General features: G+C 45.0%; 1 protein-coding gene across 1 annotated transcript; it reads right to left on the bottom strand.

Moving 5' to 3' along the window:
• Window positions 1-128: 128 nt before the first annotated feature.
• fstl3 (follistatin-like 3 (secreted glycoprotein)) lies at window positions 129-6,428 on the bottom strand. Its single transcript, XM_056276287.1, has 5 exons — window positions 6,213-6,428; window positions 5,348-5,533; window positions 2,403-2,618; window positions 1,968-2,195; window positions 129-1,801 (listed from the first exon to the last, which is right to left on the bottom strand). Exons 1-5 carry the CDS (start codon window positions 6,280-6,282, stop codon window positions 1,749-1,751), a joined length of 753 nt encoding a protein of 250 aa, XP_056132262.1. The 5' UTR covers window positions 6,283-6,428; the 3' UTR covers window positions 129-1,748.
• Window positions 6,429-19,778: the final 13,350 nt, after the last annotated feature.

The raw sequence follows: 19,778 nt of genomic DNA, 5'->3' as shown, positions 1-19,778 counted from the left end.
ATGGGATGCACAATTTCAGATGAGCTGCAAGCATAGTATGATCTTTAGAATAAGGAGATGTGTTTCAGCAAGTATAATGTCGTTCTTTTGTGAAGCAAGAAGAGGCGCTGAAGAAAGAGGAGGCGCTGTGAGACAAATATATTTTATGTTGAGTCAAAATGGCAGTACAAAAATACAAAAATAAGTTGATGCATTTATCAGTCAAATTTCACAGTAGGTACACAGGTACCTGAGACTTACATTTACAAGAGAATGCATATGGATCATGAAAAAAAATGTTTTCATTGATATTACCAGGATCGTCGAAAGAATCCGCGCAATATCCGTTTTGAGTTCAAATGTTCAATTGAATCGCTCTGGCAGTGGAAAAAAACGGACAGTTGAAATGTCATCTAGTAGATTTCAGTGGGCAGATGTGTCAACAGCAAACAAAATACATTCGTCTGTGTTGGCTGCGTTATCGGGGCCATTCCCAGACAAATTTGATTTTGCTTTTAATCAGACAAGTCTAATTGCATTTGACTGTCAAGTAAGTTCTTCAAAATCACAATCGATTCAAAGCAGCAAGACAGCACTGGAATGAGTGTGTGAATGACACAGACTACACAATGCCAAGGCTTCAACAGTGGAGGTATTGTGGAAGGCTTGGGGTTGAACTAACAGTATAAAACTCCTACAGACGGAGCGAAACTGTTAATTTCAGTGATCAGCGGGTGGCCCAGAGTTTTGATTAAGATCCAGCATAAACATGTGTGTGTGTGTGTGTGTGTGTGTGTGTGTGTGTGTGTGTGTGTGTGTGTGTGTGTGTGTCTGTGTGTGTGTGTGTGTGTGTCTGTGTGTGTGTATGTGTGCTGGGGGGAAGGAAAAAGAGAGACACTGTATAATTTTGTTTGGGTTGGGTCCCTCTTTCACCTGCAAACAAAGGCTGAAATTCAGACAGTATAAGCTGCAGTTGTCCCATTTTTTTGTTTGTGGGGAAGTGAAACCACATTGGCATTGGCGAGCAGTAAAGTGGTATTGGGTTTCCAAACAAATTAGGATTTTTGTCATCCATTAAGGGCAGCATGGCAAAAATAAAAAGGTGTGTGCGTGTGTGTGTGCACGCACGTGTGTGCATGCATGTGCATGTGTGTGCGTGCGTGTGTGTGTGTGCGTGTGTGTGTGTGTGCGTGTGTGTGTGTGCGTGTGTGTGTGTGCGTGTGCATGGGAAGGGGAGACGTAAAAAAAAAATGTGAAAAATTGTAAAAGTTGAAAGAATACCAGTGACCATAATTGTACTTACACACAACCCCCCCCCAAAAAGAACACAATAAATACATTTTTGCATCAGCTTTTCTAGGGATATATGGACTTGTATACAGGATAAAAACATAAATAAAACTTAATACCTTCTCCAATAAATAGCAGTGGTATTCTATTTACAATATGCACACATCTCCCATAGAGCCAACATCATATATCTCTCTCTAAAACCAAACGCTTTCATCTGCCACTGATTCCACAACCCAACTCCCAATCAATGCATCAAACATGGAATAGCATACACCAGCAGTTTGCCAAATTATTCCCCCCAAACAATGTATTGTCATTCAAGGTACCAGGGGTAGGGTGAATGATCGTCAACCTTAGAGGTCATCATGGGAAGCTAGTGAAGTGACATGTAGAAATAACTGCTGACCAACCCATCAAAGGTAAAAAAAAAAAAGCAGGCTCTCGGCTGCACAACGGCTCTGTCACGAATAATCTATTTAGACTGCGTTTTCCTCACTGCCCTCCAAATTTTGAGTTTTCCTGGGAGGATCTGTGCAAAAAAAGAGAGAGAAGAGATTTCAGCTTGTCAATCCATAGTGCTTCATGATGGGCCATTATTATTATCACATCCATAAACAATGGGAAATTGATCCAAAGTGGACGTTTGAGGAAGAATGAGTGAGAGATGGGCAGAAAGACCAACAGAGCATCCTTACTGTTGCAGTTGCCATAGTGGCGGACTCCTATGGAGCGACCAAGGAAGCAGGTTGCCCGGCGGAGATGGCAGGCGCTGGGGTAAGTGATGTTGTCGTTGCCGCAGATGGGCTGCTCAGTCGTGACGGGTATCGGGCAGGGTGTTGTGCGGCACATCACGCAGTGAGCGCTGTTGGTCTGGTCGGTCACACAGGTGTGAGTACCGGGACACACCACATTGGAGCACGACTCTACAGTGAACATGAAAAACACAGTTGGAAAAAAAAACTCAACAAAGAGAAAGAACAAAAAGTCTCTGTTTGTGTGGAACAGCTTAGCTTGGGGGGAAAAGTCTTGGCTGGATAAATAACAACTGCCTTGCCCAGACTTTTCAGTTTGGAAGCATTTAACGCAGTAAACCAATCCTCACACATTGTACAAGTTTGAGTTTTGCCTACTTTTGCACTCGCCCTGGTACATGACCTCCAGGTCAGGGTGTCCCATGCAGCGGGCCATCAGCAGACTGCACTCATCCCTGTATGACTTGCCATCACTTCCACACACCGCATGCCTCTTGGAGATGTGGGAGCAGTCTGGAGAGCACACACACTGAGGCCTCCCGGTCTTCATCTTGCAAACCTTTCCCGGGCCACATCTGACTCCCTCACACGACTCTGCAAAACCAGAGAGAATGAGCTTGTGAACGTGCGTGAACACTGTGCAGTGTGTGATTACTGTACTAACACGTCTGCAGACATCAGATGATACACAGGCATTTTTATTCAAAAAAAATGCCTGCAGGTGGGGGCTTCCTTCCCACACACCACAACACAATTTTAACCTTGCACAATATTTACAATAATCACATCTCTCTATTGACGGTCACACACAGGGGTGTCTCGCCCGGTGGAATGTGTTAGTGTGTTTTCATAACAGTGAGATCCATCTGTACCGCTGCACCCAGACTGGGTTAAGCCCCTGCCGAGGGACGGAGGGGCTTTGAGGCAGACAGAGTTCAAAGAGCTGTCAGGGAAGTTTACAGGCTGAGAGACGTGTCTGAAATGAGGAAGCCCAGGCTCCACTAACACCCCATAATGTCAAAGCTCAGGAGGAAGTGTAATCCTACACAGGGCAGAGACAACACCAGGCACTTCACCAGGGGCCTCTTCCCAGGACCTTTCTGCTTCTGACAGTTCAGTTCTGAGTCCCTAAGATCCTGTACACAAGCAGGCACCGCTTTCCTTTTGATAACGCTGTATCAGTATCAGGTTTTACTCCTTCTCTCGCCCTTCTCTCTCTCTCTCTCTCTCTCTCTCTCTCTCTCTCTCTCTCTCTCTCTCTCTCTCTCTCTCTCTCTCTCTCTCTCGCCCTTCTCTCTCTCTCTCTCTCTCTCTCTCTCTCTCTCTCTCTCTCTCTCTCTCTCTCTCTCTCTCTCTCTCTCTCTCTCTCTCTCTCGCTGTCTTCTCCTTTAACACAGTCTGCAGGTTTTTCACACAGGTATCAGATTCACTGTTTCTTACAAAATAACAATAGGCACTTATAATGCTTGTTTTGGTATGTTGCTGGCTTACTGTGATTCATGGATTCGTTTTCTCGCATCAGCCCAAAGATTAGTGTAAATCAGACACAGTGTCAAAGACAATGGCCAGCAAAACGCTGTGAAAATTTGTGAGTGGGTGGAGAAAGTGCTCAGGTTCTCACAAACCCCCCCCCCCCAAACTCCCCAGAAAATAGTCTGATATCATACCAGATGTGAATATCTCAGAATTTAACAATTATGCACTGCTAAACTTTCAGTGACACGGCTGGCATGGTTGCTAATATTTTTCTCCCCCCAGGATGCGAAATGATCAGGATAGTGTTGCACATTATGAGGACCAGATATGAAGGCAAGTAGTGGGCTTTTCTTCCAGAGTCTGCAGGAATTCATTTTCTCATTCTAGTTATGGAGGCAAACAGTCCCGCATTCCAGCCAGCATTGGGAAAAAAAATGAATGCAAAATGAATTAGAGGAGTGCGAGTGGAAGAGATTCAGAAGTGTAGTGAAGAAATAGCACACTCGAGGGAAAGCACATCCGCTTCTGTCAATTTTGTTGATTTGTCACAGAAATTAAGTCGCTGTTGTTTCCAAGGATTGCCATCAACAAGAGGCTGTATATGAGGTCATGGGACTGAAAGTTTTTCTTTCTTTTTTTTAATATGAAGATAGTGCCAGAGTACATTTTACAAACTGACTTCACCTCACCGCGGTCATCACATATCTACAGACAACTTTCTACAAATACGTGTGCATAGGCGACTCCTGTCAAAGGACTTATATACATGTAGATTCTCTTGGCTTGCCTCTTTCAGCCAGGAAGGCTCGGAGCTGAAACCAAATAGAAGTTGGGTTTATTTTCCTAAACCCACCAGTAGCTGGGTTTTTTACTGGAATTCATCATTCGTAGCATAATTCATAATTTTGGCCAGTGATCACATGAGCAAGTGCCCCTTATGAAAACCAAATTTATCTCTGAGTGAACCTGAATGAACCTTGCTCAGATTCCAGCAGAGGAAGCTTCTGAGGACAGCTGGATGGAGTTAGATGGAACGCTTGGCCTAGATCCATGCCTGCGCTTTGTTAAAAAGCTGCACAGGGATCTCACTGCATACATACCTCCCTTTACAAATGACTTTATTCAAATAAGAAGTTATGTTGTGATTGGTCACTTTTGCGTAACAGATGGAAAAGGTGATTTTGAAAAACAGCTTATCACGCTTTACGAAACCTTAGATTTTTGTGATCAAACTCATTCTGTATGCAAATACCTATTGTCTTCGGCAATGACGTAGTGTTGCTGATGTAATCTTCCACACTTTGACCTAAATGATGGTAAAAACTCATCATGCCTAAGCAATGACAAGCACTTTTCCTTGTTTGAGAACTGTTTTTTTTCCTCTTAAACTTCCATTACTTACCTTTAAGTACAGTCTTGCAGTGGCAGGTTCGTGGCAGTAAGATTCTCCATTGTGTTTACTCACAATGCAACAAATCAAAAGTAAACTAAGTGAGGCAGAAGACGTTTTAATGACGTGTCTAAGGCTGAAAAATGACCGCGGCATATTACAATATGTGCCGATTTGTTAAACAACACAAGTCAGGCTGCAGACCATTTCTGAAAATGACATTTTTACCACAGATATGCACGTATTATCTTGTCTGTCAACTCTTAGCTGATTAATATTTTGCACTGCTTTTTTAACCTTGAGCATTTCAAAGATGACTCACTCCCAGCACGGGGTGTTTTCACCAAACGAAAGTGATTTTAATACAAGCTGCGGTCTCCCTGCATGGGTGCTATCATCAGCGCTTCACTGGTGCGTGGTTGTGGGGGTTGCCGTGTGATAAAGCTGTTTTGTTTACCTTTGCAGGGTTTGCAGGAGACAATTCCCAGGAGGCCGAGCAGGCTGACCTCGTTCATGGGCAGGCTAGTGTTGGACCAGGCTGTGTCCAGTCGGTCCCCGGCACAGCACTCCTCTCTGGTCACCCCTCTCATCAGCACCATGTCACACCTCTGATCCTGACTCTGCTGCAGCCAGCACATCCCGGCTGGAGGTAAACATACATATGACAGCGTAATTAAGCGAAACCGCGTAACAAATGTGCGTTAGCTTACAGGCAAAAGAGTATAAACAAGTACCTTGAGATAAACAGATATTAATGTCAAAGAATGCAGAATCATTGTTCTTTGGACTCATGTCTTCTCTTCAGTATCTATTACAACATCCAGTCATTCACTGACAGGTTTACTGACTGACAAAGCTTGCTAGTTAGATAATAATAATAATCATAATCATAATCATCATCATCATCCTCATCATTACATTGGCATTTACTATATGCTGTTGCACAAACCTGACACTAACTTGCAGCACCTGTGCATAAGGAAGCTTTCCCCATGTATAACTTCTCTTATTACCAGCATGTTGTTTCTCACATCCGAATTTAATAGTTATTTGCCTACGCTGGCTGGTGGCTATTTGAAAAAAAGAAAAAAAAGTTAAGTCTTGAGAAGAAGTACTTATAAGTTAGACTTCACTGTTGTTCTCAAAGTCTTAGAAAAAGAATGAAAATTTAAAAGATAAGTATGTTTATGTTCTTTTAAAAACACACAATTCATTAAGATGATTATAAAATGCAACTTGATTGATTGAATGTACTCGTGTCTTCCTCAGAGTACGACTAATTATAGGTCACAATTGTAGAAATAAATGAACAGCCCACTCACCATTGGCAGGATTCTTCCCGATTTGCCATAGAGTAAGAATTACACCAAAAAAAGAAATCAAAAAGTTCATTGTGTTCTCACAAAGTAACTCAGCACAAAAACTCTTCTGGAAACTTTTCTTTCCTTCTGCAAATAAGAGCGAGTGATGTGATTCGGGAGTGAATCACTCTTAACGTCTTTCCCTGATGTGAATGAATGTGTTGTGGATAAGTGATGTCGTTCCCCCTCTGTATAAATATTTAGCCCAGATGGAATTGTGCTGTTGGGACGGGCGATGCTCTCAGCCAATAATAAGGCAGGGCAGGACACAGTTTGACTCTGACTCAATTTCCAGAGTCGGGAAATGATCCAGCCCCTCCAGCGTCAGACAAGACAGTGGGCACTTATACGGCCTCGCAAAACTTTTTCACACCATATTAGCCCTAATTAAAGCTTAATTAGTGGCTTGAACACATTAAGAAGCAAAGCTTTTTTCCCCCATGTTTGTTGTTTCCATGTATTTAGGTACATTTCACCGTTCCATGTACTTTTTAGCAGACAGATAAACTGCCTGACTAAATCAAAAAGTAGTTGTTTTGTAGGAAGCCCACTTTTATCACTTTGTGATCATATCTATGGATCTGAAAGTGCTCAAAGCAGCCCACGTTACTAAGTATTGCCACATTTCTGGCGTTGCTGTTGTGTCTTTAGTGTCTGGTGTATGAAACAGCTGATTGGGCTCCTTCTCCTGTTATCCCCATCCCTGCCCTCAACTATTTGGTCTCTGTGCAAGTGATGTTCCCTCAGACTTATGCAATCTCTTTAAAATCTGCAGCATGCCCCCTGTAGCATTTTCATTTTTAACAAAACATTGTACTTATTTTTGATACTAGATACATATGATTGCAAATACATTCATTGTACTTGCACAGATGTTTGAAATTATGAAATTCAGCTTGGCCAAATTGTTTCACTCCTGCATTTCTACTTTTGCTTAAGTACTTTTCTTGCAGCTGTAGTATAATGTTCTCAGCTTTTATAAGATTAATTTGTTTATAGTGAAAGTGATATATGATTATCTTTACCTTCTTTTCTTTTTCTCTTAAAGTAAAAAGGTACCTTTTTGCTGCAGTGGTCCTATTGTCTGAAAAGGTGATTTTTTTTTACTTTGCAAACATCTGAAGGTTACCTTAAAAGGATTTGTAATTACATGTTGCTTTTCAAATGTTTCCTGGCTTGTCTATGTTTTGAGTACAGTAGGTGAGTAAACGTACTGTCCAGCTATACTTAAGTTAATACTGTTTTCCATCTCTGTCATGAAGACTTTATCTGCTGTCTCCTTTTCTGTTTGCATGCTGGTATTTCATGCTATTGATGTGGTTAGGAAAATATTTACAAACTGAGAGATGGGGATGGATATTGGGGTAGAGGGCTGCCCGCCCTTGAACAAACTAGAAGGCGAGGCCATATTGGACCCGATCAAGAGCAAGGGAGCAAGTACATCATCTCTAGTCAATAATAAGATATAGGGGACGAGGCCCACCGGGTGAAAAAGACTCATCAGCGTCACAGAGCAGGTGGCCGCACTCAATACTGCGTAGAAATGGTCTATGGCTTATTTTGGGGGTGCATACATGGGTGAATTGTGAGGGACAGTGTTTGTAATGAGTGGACGTCTCTGTGGGAGTTGACACGTTCCATGCCTCAGCAACAGGCGTTACTTAAGGAAAAGGTTCTTTTGAGGATAATCAAAACCATTATTAGATCAGAAGTTTGATTCCAAGTGAAATATGGAGATCTTTTACTGTGCCGTCTTGTCTTCTCTCTCTAATTATGACCCACATGGGATGACCGGTTACATCATCAACTAGTTTGACAATCAGAAAATGGATAGGACAACAACTCAACAACAACAGCAGCAGTGTCTGGAACAGTCGTGTTACTTTATTTATTTATTTTTTCTCCTGTGTCTGCACTCATTCACCTCTCTGCACTGTGGGGTACGTGCCTATGCTGTAAGCCAGAGATATGTCAGTCTACCCATCTGCCTGTCACCATGTTTTTATATCGTCTCTTTGATCATGAGGGAAATGAACGTAGCATATGCTGTTGTATCTGAGTCTTCATGAATGATGTTGCCTTCTGTTGCTGCATGCGGAGCAAGGGCGATCCCCCAGGACACCAGTGGTATGCTGTCTGACCCAGGAGAAGAAGAAAGGAGGTGAGAGAGAGAGAGAGAGAGAGAGAGAGAGAGAGAGAGAGAGAGAGAGAGAGAGAGAGAGAGAGAGAGAGAGAGAGAGAGAGAGAGAGAGAGAGAGAGAGAGAGAGAGAGAGAGAGAGAGAGAGAGAGAGAGAAGGTAACTGTGGGTGGCCTGTATCTTCACTGGGCCTCTGCAGATCCACTCAGTTCCTCACATGATTTAGATCATCACCGTCGAGCCTTAAAAATGAAAACAGCATGGCGGGGAATTCAGATCCTTCACTTATGTACGATCTTTATCAGTGCTTATACCGTGTCTCGTCTTTGAGAAGTTTTAAAAAGTTATTTTAAAGTGGAAAGACTTGGTGGGAGATGGTGAAACTGAGGGACTGTGCAATGTGAAATATAGTGAGCGCTCCTGGACAGGTGTGACCTCACGTTTGGGCTCAATAGAAAAGGAAAAAAATACAATACTGCCATCTAGTGTAGGAGTTGATACCTCTGCCGTGAATGCATGAGGATAGTTCCTTTATTTCTAAAACTTGTTACTGTGACGAATTCTTTCTTCGCTGTAGGTGTCACCTTTGACAAGTATAATTCATGACAGGCAAATTTATGACAGACACTTCACTACCACAGTGACAGAAAGCATGAATAATACTGTGCAAATAAGATCTGGACAACGAAGGAATTTAAAAAAAAATTATACGAAGAGCCACTTATCAACTAAAAATAGAAATATAATTACAGTTTAATTATAATAATTATAATTATAGCTATTGTTGTAAAGCCCCCTGAGGCAGATTTGTAATTTGTGATATTGAGCTATACAAATAAAAGTGACTTGACTTGACTGCTTCTCAGGTCAACAAGTTGAGATTCAGTCCAATCCAGTCTAATTGGCAGCAGGCTTCGGAGGGATGGTGGCATTCTCGGCAGACAGTAGCAAGGTTACGGCAGTGAGGCACAACTGCTCCGTGAATGGACCAGAGACAGGTTATGAATGGGAGGATAGAAAAGAAGAGGAAAGAAGAAGAAAGCCACTTTATTTTGTAATTGTACAGTTGTTTTTTGGTTCCAGTTAAATTTGTCTTCTGCATAACCCATCCTATTATATAGGAGCAGTTGGCAGCTGCAGCATCCGGGGACCAACTCCAGTTCTTTTTTCCATTGCCTTGCTCAGGGGCACAGACAGGAGTATTAACCCTAACACGCATGTCTTTTTGTTGGTGGGAAGAAACCAGAGCACCTGAAGGAAACCCACGCAGACACGGGGAGAACATGCAAACTCCACACAGAAAGGACCTGGGACGGCCTGGGGTTCGAACCCAGGACCTTCTTGCTTTGAGGCAACAGCGTTAACCACTCGGCCAATGTGCTGCTCCAAACTACTGTGCCACCCCAGCGATGGAAGAATGGAAATGGGAAGTGAGGGGGAAATGGAGACTCCCCAGGGGGAGGTTGGAAAGGTGCAAGGAGCAATCAAAGAGAAAAAAAAGAAGAAAGAAGCAGTTCAGAATGATCTGATAGGCAGAATTGGAGAAAATATTAAATGTATTGTAAGGTTTGTGATCAGTTCAGGGTGAGTAGGGTTAATCCACTAAAACTGACAAAAATGCTAATTAGATCCACTGGAAATATTCATTTTGCTAAGGTGCTACCTGATGGACAGTTAGTTGGATGCAACAAGGAAGAGCAGGCAAGTAAAGCTCTCAAACTTAAAGAGATCGGTAGGATTAAAGTTGTTAGTACGAGCAGAGTAGGAGGAACAGGTAGGGCTAAGGGTTGAAGAGGTGCCATTTCGGGTGTACCCCTTAATATAGGCATGGAGGTGATAAAAGGTAACCTGAAAGGGGGAATGATATTGAATGCTCAAAGGAAGAAGTCGAAGGTGGATGGGACCAGAAAAGACGCTGAAATGGTAATGATAGAGTTCAAAGGGGAGGTTGTTCCGAAATGAGTGATGTTGGGGTTGATGAGTTATATTGTGAGAGATTACATACCAAGACCAAAGAGGTGTTTCAACTGTCAAACTTTTGGATATGTAGCCTCAAGGTACAGGGAACAACATAGATGTGCACGCTGTGGAGGAAATTATGAGTATGGCGAAAGTGGGAGGGAACGCAGCCAAGGTGCTGCAACTGTGGAGAGGCTCACAGTGCTGCTTACAGGGGATGTGAAGTACTGAGATGGGAAGTGGAGATATAGAAAGTGAGAGTGGCGAGGAAATTGTCTCATGCTGAGGCCAAGAAACAGGTAAAGGGGCAGGCCTAAGGTCAAAAAGTACATCCATGGGGTCTGACAGTGGGGATCCAGTGAGGTCTCAAAGCAGAATTTAGTGGTTGAAAAAAAAAACTAGTGACATTTATTGCAGGAGTAATCAACAGTACAGCTGGAGTGGATTCTAAAACTAAGAGATTCAGTTGATAGTGATAGCAGCAGTACACCACCTTGGACTGGCAGGACTGACTTGGGAAGAGGTTAGAGATGAGCTCCAGGCAAGATCCAGTCAGGAAGCATGTGGTTAATACTTTTTATGGTAGTGATTATTCAGTGAAATGCATGATCTCTTATAGCAAATGAGCAGGAGTTCGAGCATTTTATTGAAGGTTTGGTGATAAAGCCAGATGTGATATGCGCTCCAGAGACTTGGTTGAAACATGACTTGGATTTTGTAGCACAAGGTTATGTCATCATATGACAAGACAGAGGAAGGGAATGGTGGTGGCTGTGCAACGTTTGTCAAACAAGATATATCTTACAGAGTAATGGGAAAAGGCGGAGGTCAGGAATATGTTGTGGTGGAAGTGTGGTACAAGGAAAAGGAGATTGTGATAATAAATTATTATAATCCATGTAAAAGGTGAGAGTTAGACAGGTTGCTGGAACTACAAGGCCAAGATAGATGCAGAGTAATATGGTGTGGGGACCTTAATGCACACAATTTACTTTGGGGTGGGAAGCACTTATAAATGTTAATGGTCAAGTAGTAGAGGTTCCCTTAGAGGAAAAAGAGTTGGTACGTCTGAATGATGAGAAGGGTAGATGTACACACAGGACAGGAATCTGTCTTGGACTTGACACTGGTGTCTAATACTTTGGTTAGGAAAGGTAACTGAGTCCACATGGCTCTAGGACAAACTGGGATGACCCCAAGGTTAAGAAAATTAGTGAAGAAAGAGTAGCAGTAGTTGATGAAAGCCAGAATGTTGAAATGTTAAATGAGAGTCTTTGTGCAAGAATCCTTGAGACAGCATCAGACTCATTTCCAAAAAGTAGAGGAAAGATGATAAAGAAATCAGTTCCATGGCAGACAGACAAGTGTGGTAGGGCTGTAAGAGACAGGAACAGGGCCTTTAGACTTTTAAAGAGGACTCATAGTTATATCCATTTAGCTGCATACCAGAAAGCCCAGGCTGTGGAGAGGAGAACAATAAGACAAGCAAAGAGAGGAAGTTGGCAAAGATTTTGTAACGAGATTGGAATATCAACTCCAATAGGAGAAGTGTGGGGTATGATTAAGAGAATGGGGCGGGGGGTAGAAAGAAATGCAGAACATGAAGTATCAGTTGCAGACAGATAAAAATCAGATATGATGGTGAACGCATTTGCTCAACTACATGGTTCAGGAAATTTGACTGAAGAAGGAAGAAGAAGAGAAATAACAAAGAGACAACATTTAGGAGCACTGGAAAGGAGGAGGGCTATGGTGGCTCAAACAATCAACTGTCCATTCACTTTAGATGAAATGATAAGAGCTATTTGTAAATCAGACAATACATCTCCAGGGAAGGACCAAATATATTACATAATGTTGAGTCATCTTAGTAATGGGGCGTTAAGGAAACTTTTGGTTCTTTATAAGAGTGGGAGGAAGGAAGGATGCCGAAGGCTTGGAAAGAGGCTATAATAATTCCGATAAGGAAGCCTGAGGAGACTCCATCTAAGCCCTCTAATTGTAGGCCAATAGACCTTACATTGAATGTTTGTGAGATCATGGAGAGAATGGTTACTGAACGGTTGACATATTTTACAGAAAAGAGAGGAATATTAAGACATCGAAGTAGTTTGGGAAAGGAAGATGAACTCTGGATTCTATCATTTGTTCAGAAAATTAGATTAGAAAAGCACAGGTTAATAAGGAGTCAGTTATAGTGGTGTTTTTTGATATCGAGAAAGCCTATGATACGATTTTCAAAGAGGGATTTTGATAAAGTTAAAGTTGATGGGTAACGGAGGGAGGGCATTCAATTGGATAAGGGACTTTTTGGTACATAGAACTATTCAGGTAAGGATAGGGAATGAAATATCAAATCGATTTGTGGTGGAAAATTGAACCTCACAAGGCAGTGTAATAAGGCCATTAATTTTTTCAATAATGATCAATGTCTTTTCTCAAGTTCAAACAGATATAGGCAGGTCTCTTTTTGCAGGTGATGGGGCACTGGAAAAGTGCATGTTAATGGGAAGATGCAAGAAGCAATCAAAAAGGTGAAACAGATTGGGGATTTAAAATTTCTGTTGAGAAAACAAATACAGTAGTCTTCACTACAAAAAGAGTTCTCCCTGAAATAAGCCTGCAGATGTATGGAAGAGCATTAGAGAGGGTAAATCTTTTTAGATTCTTAGAAATTATTTTTGATTCAAAGTTAACATGGGCTGATCATATAAATAAAATAGTAGGAAAATGTCAGAAGGTTCAAAATATACTAAATGTACAAAAGTATGGGGACACACCTCTTAATCATTGAATTCAGGTGTTTCATTCAGACCCATTGCCACAGCTGTATAAAATCAAGCAGTTAGCCATGCAGTCTGTATTTACAAACATTTGTGAAAGAATGGATGTTCTGAAGAGCTCAGTGAATTCAAGCATGGTACTGTCATAGGGTGCCACCTTTGCAATAAGTCAGTTTGTGAAATGTCTTCCCTGCTAGATATTCCACGGTCAACTGTAAGTGGTATTATTGAAAAGTGAAAGCGTTTAGGAACAACAGCAACACAGCTGCGAAGTGGCAGACCACGTAAAGTCACACAGCAGGGTCAACAAATGCTGAGGCACATAGTGTGTAAAAGTCGCCAACACTCTGTTGACTCAATAACTGCAGAGTTCCAAACTTCCTCTGGCATCAAAATCAGTACAAAAACAGTGCGCCAGGAGCTTCATGGAATGGGTTTCCATGGCCGAGCAGCTGCATGCAAGCCTTACATCACCAAGAACAATGCCAAGCACCGGATGGAGTGGTGTAAAGCACGCTGCCACTGAACTCAGGAGCAGTGGAAATGTGTTCTGTGGAGTGATGAATCATGCTGGCAGTCTGATGGACGAGTCTGGGTTTGGTGGATGCCAGGAGAACGTTACCTGCCTGACTGCATTGTGCCAACTGTGAAGTTTGGTGGAGAAGGGATAATGGTGTGGGGTTGTTTTTCAGGGGTTGGGTTAGGCCCCTTAGTTCCAGTGAAGGGAAATCTTAATGCTTCAGCATACCAACACATTTTGGAAAATTCTATGCTTCCAACTTTGTGGGAACAGTTTGGGGAGGGCCCTTTTCTGTTCCAGCATGACTGTGTCCCAGTGCACAAAGCAAGGTCCATTAAGACATGGTTGAGTGAGTTTGGTGTGGAAGAACTTGACTGGCCTGCACAGAGCCCTGACCTCAACCCTATCGAACACCTTTGGGATGAACTAGAACAGAGATTGCAAGCCAGGTCTTTTCGTCTGACATCAGTGCCTGACCTCACAAATGTTCTTCTGGATGAACGGGCAAAAACTCCCACAGACACACTCGAAAATCTTGTGGAAAGCCTTCCCAGAAGAGTGGAAGCTGTTATAGCTGCAAGGGGGGGGGGGGACCAACTCCATATTAATGCCTATGGATTTAAAATGGGATGTCATAAAAGCTCCTGTAGGTGTAATGGCCAGGTGTCCCAATACTTTTGTCCATATAGTGTATTATGAGGTGTCTAAGTGTGGTGGAATGGGGGGAAAACTTCTTTTCATTAAAACCTATCTATGTGGCAATGATTCGGTCTGTGCTTGATTATGGCAGTGTGGTATATAGTTCAGCCTCAAAAACTCTGTTGGAAAAGTTTAATGAGATACAACGTCAAGCTCTAAGACAGTGTTGTACAGCAGTAAAGCCAACCCTCATCCCAGTCCTGCAAGTCCTGGCAGGAGAGATACCATTAGATATTAGAAGGAAGCATTTAATGACCAACTACTGGGCTAACCTCAAAGGGCATAAAGAGCAACACCCTACAAAAGTGGTAATACAGGACTGCTGGCAATGAGGTAGAAGACAGAGATCAAGCTTTGGGCGGGCTGTCAAAATATATGCAGAGGATGTGGGAGTTAATAATATCAAGATGAGCCCAACATTAGTAATTCCAGAGATTGAGCCATGGACACACCCAACACCACAGGCAAACGTGTACCAGTTGGCGCTCAAGACCGCAGAGAGGAAAAGTGGACCTGTTTACAGCATTTTCAGTCCATGTTAGAGAACACTACTCCCAGTACACAAGTATATACAGATGAGTGAAAAGATCGAGAACATCAGACAACTGGGGTTTCTTTTTCAGTTCCAGACAGGAAAGTTATTGGCATAAAGAAAACTCCAAATTATCTGGGAGTCTACTCAGTGGAGATGCTTGGCAGTACACTCTTGGCTCTGCAGTGGATAGGGGAGAAAACCAGGAAATACTTTAATCTGCTCTGATTAATTTTCAGTTCTTAAGACCGTGAGATCCTTCAACTCCAGCAGCCAAGATATTCTGTAGAAAGTATTACAAGTACATTCCAGAATCATTTAACAAGGTATGTAAATTAGGTTTATGTAGGTTCCGGCACATATGTGGGTTCCGGTCTGAGGGGAAACGAGGAGGTGGACAGATTAGCAAAACAAGCTTTACATAGAGACACCATAGATTTATAAGTCCCATTAAGCAAATCAGAGGTCATGGTAATAGTTTTGAGTAAATCAGTAGGAGAGTGGCAAGAGAAGTGGAACACTAAAATAAGGGGTAGGATTCCCCATCCGTCCATCCATCCATTATCTGACCCACTTATCCTACTCAGGGTCACGGGGATGCTGGAGTTTATTCCAGCAGTCATTGGGCGGCAGGTGGAGAGACACCCTGAATAGGCCGCCAGGCCATCACAAGGCCAACACACACACACACACACACACACACACACACACACACACACACACACACACACACACACACACACACACACACACACACACACACACACACACACACACACACACACACACACACACACGGCCAATTCACATGACTTACATGTCTTTGGGCGGAAACCAGAGCCCCCCAGAGGAAACCCACGCAGACAACATGCAAACTCCACACAGAGGACGACCTAGGATGACCCACCAAGGTTGGACTACCCTGGGGCTCCAACCCAGGACCTTCTTGCTGGGAGACGACCGCACTAACCACTGCGCCACCATGCCACTGGGGTAGGATTCTATACAGCTTAAACAACAAAGTCAATTCAACAGTAAGAAGCACAGGTAGGTCAAGGAAAGAAGAGGTCATTTGCAACAAAATAAGGCTAGGTTATTCCAGCTTAAACAGTACACTCAGTATAATAGAACCCCCAACCAGTTTATGTGAGCACTGTCAGGCTGAAGAGACTATAATGCATACAATCATAGATTGTACTAAGTATGGTCAAGAAGGACAATATATGAAGGAAGAACTTAGAAAGACTGGAGTTCAGCATTAAAACGTTAATAAACCTGCCAAATGGGTTGAGCAGCCTATTTTTCGTTGAGTTTATTAGACAGACATGATTAATGGGTAGGATTTAATCTTTGGTTCACACTCCAGAGCAGAAGGTGGCGGTAACGCACCTTATACTAAGTTTGTGTCTCTGCAGACTGGAGACTTTGAAAGGGGCAGGGTAACTTTCAATCATTATTATTTTATTTTTTTTGGCCAGTCAAAGGCTTACAAATCCTTTGTCAGTAAAAAAAAACTAATTCAGGGAGGTTAAGATTAGCGTTGGGAAAGGTGTCGACATGCCCACACTCTAGCACCATGTTTGTCTACAGCTACCCATTACTCAAAAGTCTCCGGTCTGAAGAGATACCTTATTCCCTAATATGCTGGTTGCCAACCGCCGTTAAAATCAGGAAGAAGCTACAGAAGAAGAAGAAATAGAAAGGAATTGTCGCTGCCCGATGCTCCACGATCTACACGACAGACCCACTTTAATACATGACGCAACCACTTGGTTAGGCTTAGGTATGCGGAGTGAGATGGTTAAGGTTAGGGCCAAGGGGTGTGTGTAACATGCCATTAGGGTTACTACGGGGGGGGGGTGTGCCGTGTAGTAAAGTTGGTATGTTGTGCAGTACTGCGACCCTGCAGGTAGACCCTTCTCCGATGCTCAGTGTGCACACGGGAGAAGTTTGCCATCAGGGGTTTCTGCCAGAAAGCTTCTGGCCTAACAGAAGCGTTCAATTAAGTTTAGGAATAGGTTGACGGTGTTGACGGTTAGTGTCATGAAGTGGCTATTGCATGTTTTCGCAGCCAAGAACCAATAGAAGGCTTCAGTGTTACTTGTATAAGGGAATTAGGCAGAGTGTGTGCAGCGTGTATAGATCCCAGAGAGAACAAGCTGTACCCCCAATGTTGGTCGTGTTATAATGTTGCTGTGGCAGTTCCAGTAATAAAAGCTAGCTCAACTGACATGAAGCCTCAGCCTGATTATTGATATCCCAACATATCATAGTTCGCTATCGGTTAAGGTTAGTGTTATGGATATTGTAGCGAATTCGGGGGGACAACGCAACCACAGGAACTGCCGCGGCCGGGAAGCGAACCCGTATCGCCCGCACCGCAGGAGACAATCGCTAACCGCTAGACTAAAGGGTCAGACCCGCGAGCCAGCGGCCAGCGTTTCTTCTAATCCATGCACGTGTGGAGTTAGAAAACAACGAGACAGGAGACATGAGAGTAGACATAGTCGAGGTAGTTTACTAGCTCCAACTTTGCATGTCATACGTTCGACAACGACACTGAACTGTGTGCCGGAAGCGGAAGTTCATTATCTGACCCCTCACCTCTTCCCTTAAAGGTACACTGTCCTCTTAGGTGAATGTCTCTAGTTATATAGATGTGGGTCACCACACAGGCCCCCCCAGAATTCACCTACACAAAACAATGCAAAACAGCAAAAGCGCAAGTCATGAACATAAAAATAGACTCTACAACAGAACAGTCAATGACATAGTGCAAAGTCACGGGGAAAACAAGTGACGAGTCGGGGGGCGGACCCTGCGGCCATAACAGCTGCGCTTCACAGGAGGGGAAACAGATGGGGCCGAAACCCGGGCCATAGGCGGGGCCGAAGCAGGAACAGAGGCAGGTGCCGGGGCCGACCTAGGAGGGCGCCCCTGCCGCGGGGGTAGGGCCAATTGCATTGGCTCCCCAATGTCCAAGTGAGCGGGCTTGAGACGGTCTATAGCGACCCGCTCCTGCCTGCCCCCCATGTCCACCACAAAGTTCTTATCCCCCGCCTCCAGGACGCGGAAGGGCCCGTTGTATGGGGGCTGCAGCGGGGACCGATGGCTGTCGTGCCTAATGAAGACGTACCTCACCGATGGCAGATCCTTGGGGACGTAGGACCGGGGGAGGCAGTGTTGAGACATTGGAACGGGAGCGAAGGCACCGGCAGCGCTCCGGGACGCACTGAGGTGAGAGGCGGCCGACCAGGGAGCCGTAGCATCCGGAAGAAACTCCCCCGGAACTCGCAGGGGCTGGCCATACACCAGCTCAGCGGAGGAGGTCTGGAGGTCTTCCTTCGGGGCCGAACGCAGGCCGAGCATGACCCATGGGAGCTGGTCCATCCAGTCGCAGCCAGTGAGGCTTGCCCGCAGAGCGGCTTTCATGTCCCGATGGAACCGCTCACAAAGTCCGTTGCTCTGTGGGTTGTACGCCGTAGTGCGGTGGATCTTCATCCCCAGGTGCTCAGCGACCGCCGTCCAGAGCTCCGAGGTAAACTGGGAGCCCTGGTCACTCGTGATGTCACCCGGCGTGCCGAAACGGGCCACCCAGCAGCCGATGAACGCCCGTGCTACCTCTGCTGCCGTCGTGGAGGACAAGGGAATAGCCTCTGGCCACCTGGTGGCCCTGTCCACAATAGTGAGGAGGAACGTATAACCACGGGAGGGGGGCAGGGGACCCGCCAGGTCAACATTGACGTGGTCAAACCGCCTCTCTGGAACCACAAACGGCGCCAAAGGGGCCTTGGTATGGCGGTGCACCTTGGCGCGTTGGCACGCCACACACAAGCCGGCCCAGGCTCTAACATCCTTACGGAGCCCAGGCCAAACAAACTTGACGCTCACCAGCTTGGTCGAGGCCTTCACTCCCGGGTGGGAAAGGCCGTGGATGGTGTCGAAAACTCGGCGCCGCCAGGAAGTAGGCACCAGGGGGCGCGGTTGACCGGTGGAGATGTCACAGAGGAGGGTGGTGTTGGCCGCGTCGAATGTCACGTCCTCCAGCCGTAGCGCCGTAGGGGTCGACCGGTAGTCTTGAACGGTCGCGTCCTTGGCTTGGTCCGCTGCCATAGCGGCGTAGTCGAGTCCCAAGTGAACGGCGTTAACAACCGCCCGTGAAAGGCAGTCGGCGACGAAGTTATCCTTGCCCGACACGTGTTGTATGTCCATGGTAAACTCGGAAACCGCCGCGAGATGGCGCTGCTGACGCCCAGACCACGGTTCTGAGGTTTTGGCCATACAGAACGTCAGCGGTTTGTGGTCCACGAAAGCGGTGAACTGTCGGCCCTCCAATAGGAACCTAAAGTGTCTGGTTGCGAGGAAGAGACCCAGTAGTTCCCTATCAAAGGTGCTGTATTTGCGCTCGCTCTCACGGAGTTGTTTACTGAAGAATGCCAACGGCTGCTCACACACGGCCCCCACGGCGTAGTCGGAGGCATCCGTTGTAAGGGCTATGGGGGCGGCAGGCGACGGGTGAGCTAGCAGCGCAGCGTTGGCCAGCGCGGTCTTGGCGGCCACAAAAGCCTCGTCCATCCCCGAAGACCAGTCCAGCTCGTCCTTAGACTTCTTACCCCGCAGGGCCTCATACAGGGGACGCATGATGTGGGCGGCACGGGACAGGAAACGGTTATAAAAGTTCACCATGCCCAGGAATTCCTGCAGCTACTGTACAGTGCGGGGGCGGGGGAACATGGTGACAGCCTCAACCCTGGCAGGGAGGGGAACGGCCCCCTGTGGAGTGATGTGGTGCCCGAGGAAGGTGATGGATGACTCCCCGAACTGACACTTAGCTGGGTTGATGATGAGGCCGTGTTCGCTGAGCCTGTCAAACAGCTGTCTGAGGTGCGTCATGTG

The sequence above is a fragment of the Lampris incognitus genome, chromosome 3 (assembly GCF_029633865.1).
Source record: "Lampris incognitus isolate fLamInc1 chromosome 3, fLamInc1.hap2, whole genome shotgun sequence".
Taxonomy (NCBI): domain Eukaryota; kingdom Metazoa; phylum Chordata; class Actinopteri; order Lampriformes; family Lampridae; genus Lampris; species Lampris incognitus.
This window is presented reverse-complemented; position numbering and strand designations above follow the sequence as displayed.

What these genes read in the sequence shown, in the direction of transcription:
- fstl3 (XM_056276287.1), bottom strand. Translation starts at nt 6,282, where the DNA reads ATGAACTTTTTGATTTCTTTTTTTGGTGTAATTCTTACTCTATGGCAA. An exon ending in CTCCTGCAAACCCTGCAAAG is followed by an intron (nt 2,619 to 5,347) that starts GTAAACAAAACA and finishes CTGGTTTTGCAG; the next exon opens with AGTCGTGTGAGGGAGTCAGA. An exon ending in GTACCAGGGCGAGTGCAAAA is followed by an intron (nt 2,196 to 2,402) that starts GTAGGCAAAACT and finishes TGTTCACTGTAG; the next exon opens with AGTCGTGCTCCAATGTGGTG.